Below are 4,075 nucleotides of genomic sequence, written 5' to 3'. Positions count from 1 at the left end.
GGAACTCAGCTACTTTACCTCCATGAGGCTCAATGCTTGAAAGGAACTCAGCTATTTTGCCTCCATGGGGCCCAACACTCGAAAAGAACTCGGCCACCTTGTATCTGTGAGGCCCAACATTCGAAAGGAACTCAGCCACTTTGCTTCCATGAGGCTCAATGCTTGAAAGGAACTCAGCTATTTTGCCTCCATGGGCCCCAACACTCGAAAAGAACTCGGCCACCTCGCCTCTGTGAGGCCCAACACTCAAAAGGAACTCAGTAACTTTGCCTCCATGAGGCCCAACATTTGAAAGAGGGAATGAGAGAGAAAGGGAAATGAATGAAAATGAGAATGAGAGAGAGAGAGAGAGAATGTAAGAGAGAGAGAGTGAGAAAGAGAATGTAAGAGGAGGAGGGAGAGAGAGAGGGAGAATGTAAGAGGAGGGAGAGAGAGAGGGAGAGAGAAAGAGAGAGAATGTAAGAGGAGGAGGGAGAGAGAGAGGGAGAATGTAAGAGGAGGAAGGAGAGAGAGAGGGAGAGAGAAAGAGAGAGAATGTAAGAGGAGGAGGGAGAGAGAGAGAGAGAGAGAGAATGAGACAATGTAAGAGAGAGAATGTGAGAGGAAGAGAGAGAGAGAGAGAGAATGAGAATTTGAGAGAGAGAAAATGAGAGTGTCTATAAAATAAAGAAGACCAACCATTTCTAGACATCCCTTGAGAACACCACATAAAATACTGGAATAATTTAAGGAGCTGTGATTGGCTGGGAGTTCGACAAATTCTGTTAAAGGATTGTTCTCGATTAGCAAAGAGAATTCATCACCAGCAGGACTCCAGTTGGAGACAACAGGGATGATACCCAAGTACATCTTAAAGCCAGCCTGGAAAATACAATGAGGAAATATTATGAATAAAGAAATAAAAAGAATAAATGAGTAGAAAACTGTTGGCTTTTTATGCGAGAAGAAAAACAAAAAAATACTACAGCATCCAGCTGTAGAAACATTTCCAGATCAGATTGGAGCCTGGTGCAGCCTCCTGGCTTGCCAGTCCCCAGTCAAACCGTCCAACCCATGCCAGCATGGAAAACGTTAAACGATGACGACGATAGGTGCAGGTGTGGCTGTGATAAAAATCTTGTTTCACAACCACATGGTTCTGAGTTCAGTCCCACTGCGTGACACCTTTGGCAAGTGTCTTTTACTATATAGCCTAGGGCCTACCAAGGCTTTATGTGTGGATTTGGTAGACAGGAAACTGAAAGAAGCTCGTTGTATATATGTGTGTATGTATATATATATATATATATGTGTGTGTGTGTGTGTGTGTGTATATTTATGCCAAGTATTTACAAAATAATTTTGAAAGTAACCTAAAGTAATCTCCCTTGTAGATTACACGCCAAAGTCATCATCCTCATCGTTTAACGTCCGTTTTCCATACTGGCATGGGTTGGACGGTTTGACTGAAGTCTGGAAAGCCAGCGGCTGCACCAAGCTCCAGTCAGATCTGGCAACGTTTCTACAGCTGGACGCACTTCCTAACGCCAACCACTCCGAGAATCTAGTGAGTGCTTTTTACGTGCCACCGGCAAGGAAACCAGTCAGGCGGACCTAACATAGATCACATTTAAATAATGCTTTTTACGTGCCACTGGTACGGGAGCCAGTCGGAGCACTGGCATCGATCACGTTCGGATGGTGCATAAATTTGTTTTATTTAATTTTTGTCTTCAAATTTAACATTCATTTTCTCATTTTGTATAAACATCAAAATATGCAAGTTGAAAAATAAGTGCTGTTATGTCCGCCATATTTCTTGGTGTTAACCATTTTGACAAAAGTATACTTTATCTCCCCTATGTTAACAGTTACGTCCCTTGTTTTGAATACTATTAAATTAACAAATGCTTGATTCGGTCGAAACATTAAAACATCAATATCATCATCATCATCATCAGTACTAAAAATGAACCCAACCACTCTCAAAAATTAAGTAAAAAAAAAAAAAAATCCAGAATCCTTGTCCGGTACAGGATCAATCTAATCTGTTCGTGCCAGTTACGAGGCCAAACATCCCTGAAAGTTTCATCCGAATCCATCCAGCAGTTCTTGAGATATCTTGTCCACGGACAAACAAACAAACACGATCGAAAACAATAATGATTATAATAATAATAATAATAATAATAATCTTTCTACTATAGATAGAAGGCATGCAATTTTGAGGGGAGGGGGCTAGTTGAGGCTCATACATGGTGATGATGATGATGATGATAAGGATGCTGCTACTGCTGATGATGATGATGAGGAGGAATATGATGACAATGAGGACATCCAACTTACCTTTGAAATGACATCTGCAGTTTCTCGAAAGTCATGGCATCGGCCCACATTGGATCTGGCCAAGAAATCTTCAATTAGGCGTATACCCATATTGTAACCCCTGCAAAACAATTGGTCCTAATCATTATAAATTAAAAACAAAAACAAAACAAACGGAAATTTCAGTTATTGTGTAATACAATAAAACATTATGGTTTCAAATTTTGCCACAAAGCCAGCAATTTTGGGGGAGGGGATGAGTCAATTACAAAATTCTTCGAGGACAAAATTCCCCTGGCAGTCAATATTCTCTGGGATATTGTTCTTTTTTTACAATAAGAATATTTTAGGAAAGTGAAATTTTATAAAAATATTTTTATTCATTAACCCTTTTGTTACCATATTTCTGCAGTGGAATGAATGAAGATACTTCTGGTTCAAAGAAAGTATTCGAAAGAAAAACAAATAAAAAAACAAAACAAAAAGAAGCATTCTATTTTGGCAGAGAAGTAGAGCTGCACTGTGGAATAATAAGGTAAGATGACAGCAAGAAGAGCAACAAGAGAGGAAAGAAAGATAAGAAAAGACTAAAGAATAGAGGGCCCAGGAGTGGCTGTGGTAAGTAACTTACTTACCAACCACATGGTTCCGGGTTAGTCCCACTGCGTGGCACCTTGGGCAAGTGTCTTCTACTATAGCCTCAGGCCGACCAAAGCCTTGTGAGTGGATTTGGTAGACGGAAACTGAAAGAAGCCCGTCGTATATATGTGTGTATATATATATATGTATATATATATATATATATATATATATATATATATATATATATATGGGAGAATATACGAAAAAACAACAACAGACGAGGACAGGTGGTGTAAATAACAAAAGGATGTATTAGTATGACGCTTGGGAATACGGAAAGTCTTTGACGTTTCGAGCTACGCTCTTCAACAGAAAGAATACGGAGACAAGGAGAAAAAAAATTGAATAGTGTTCAGTCAACGGCCCACCACCATCGCTTGATAACCGATGCCGGTGTGTTTACGTCTCCGTAACTTAGCGCTTCGGCAAAAAGAGACCGATAGAATAAGTACTAAGCTTACAAAGATTAAGTCCTGGGGACGATTTGCTCGACTAAAGGCGATGCTCCAGCATGGCCGCGGTCAAATGACTGGAACAAGTAAAAGAATAAAAGAGTAATGAAAAAAGGAGAAGGGCAGGAGGAGGAGGAGGAGAAAGAGAAGAAAAATGAAAGAGGAGGAGGAGGAGGATTAAAAGCAGGCAAAAGAAATGAACTTACATCTTTTCTAGTTGTTTATTAACTTCCTCATCACTTTCATAATCTTTTACTAATTGAGCAACTAAAGCACCGTAGGTAAGCATGAACAGTTCACCGTTCTGGAATAAAAGAGGAAAAAAAAAATATAGAATATATTGGAATATGTGGAAATATAAAAAATGGAAGACCTTATGTGAGGATAGATAAATAGGTGCAGGGGTAGCTGTGGGGTAAGAAGTTTGCTTCCCAACCTCGTGATTCTGGGTTCTGTCCCATTGCATGACACCTTGGGCAAGTGTCTTCTACAACAGCCATGGGCTGACCAAAAACCTTGTGAATGGATCTGGTAGACGGAAACTGAAGGAGGCTCATTGTGTGGGTGTGTATGTGTATCTATATTTGTGTGTCTTTGAGTCTGTGTTTGCCCCCCCCCCCAGCACCACTTGACAACTGGTGTTGGTGTGTTTACGTCCCTGTAACTTAGTGGTTCGG

At 40.2% G+C, this 4,075-nt stretch overlaps 1 protein-coding gene across 1 annotated transcript in view; it reads right to left on the bottom strand.

Annotated features, from left to right (window-relative positions):
- Positions 1-4,075, bottom strand: part of LOC106880311 (trafficking protein particle complex subunit 3) — a 7,894-nt gene that overhangs the window by 2,084 nt on the left and 1,735 nt on the right. The window contains exons 2-4 of the mRNA XM_014930188.2: positions 3,605-3,825; positions 2,326-2,425; positions 679-861 (exon numbers count right to left, since the gene is read on the bottom strand). Of these exons, the coding sequence (XP_014785674.2) occupies positions 679-861; positions 2,326-2,425; positions 3,605-3,825 (504 nt within the window). The remainder of the gene's footprint in view (positions 1-678; positions 862-2,325; positions 2,426-3,604; positions 3,826-4,075) is intronic.

The sequence above is a fragment of the Octopus bimaculoides genome, chromosome 27 (genome assembly GCF_001194135.2).
Source record: "Octopus bimaculoides isolate UCB-OBI-ISO-001 chromosome 27, ASM119413v2, whole genome shotgun sequence".
Lineage (NCBI taxonomy): Eukaryota > Metazoa > Mollusca > Cephalopoda > Octopoda > Octopodidae > Octopus > Octopus bimaculoides.
The sequence above is the reverse complement of the archived record's forward strand: the minus strand, read 5'-3'. Positions and strand labels throughout refer to the sequence as shown.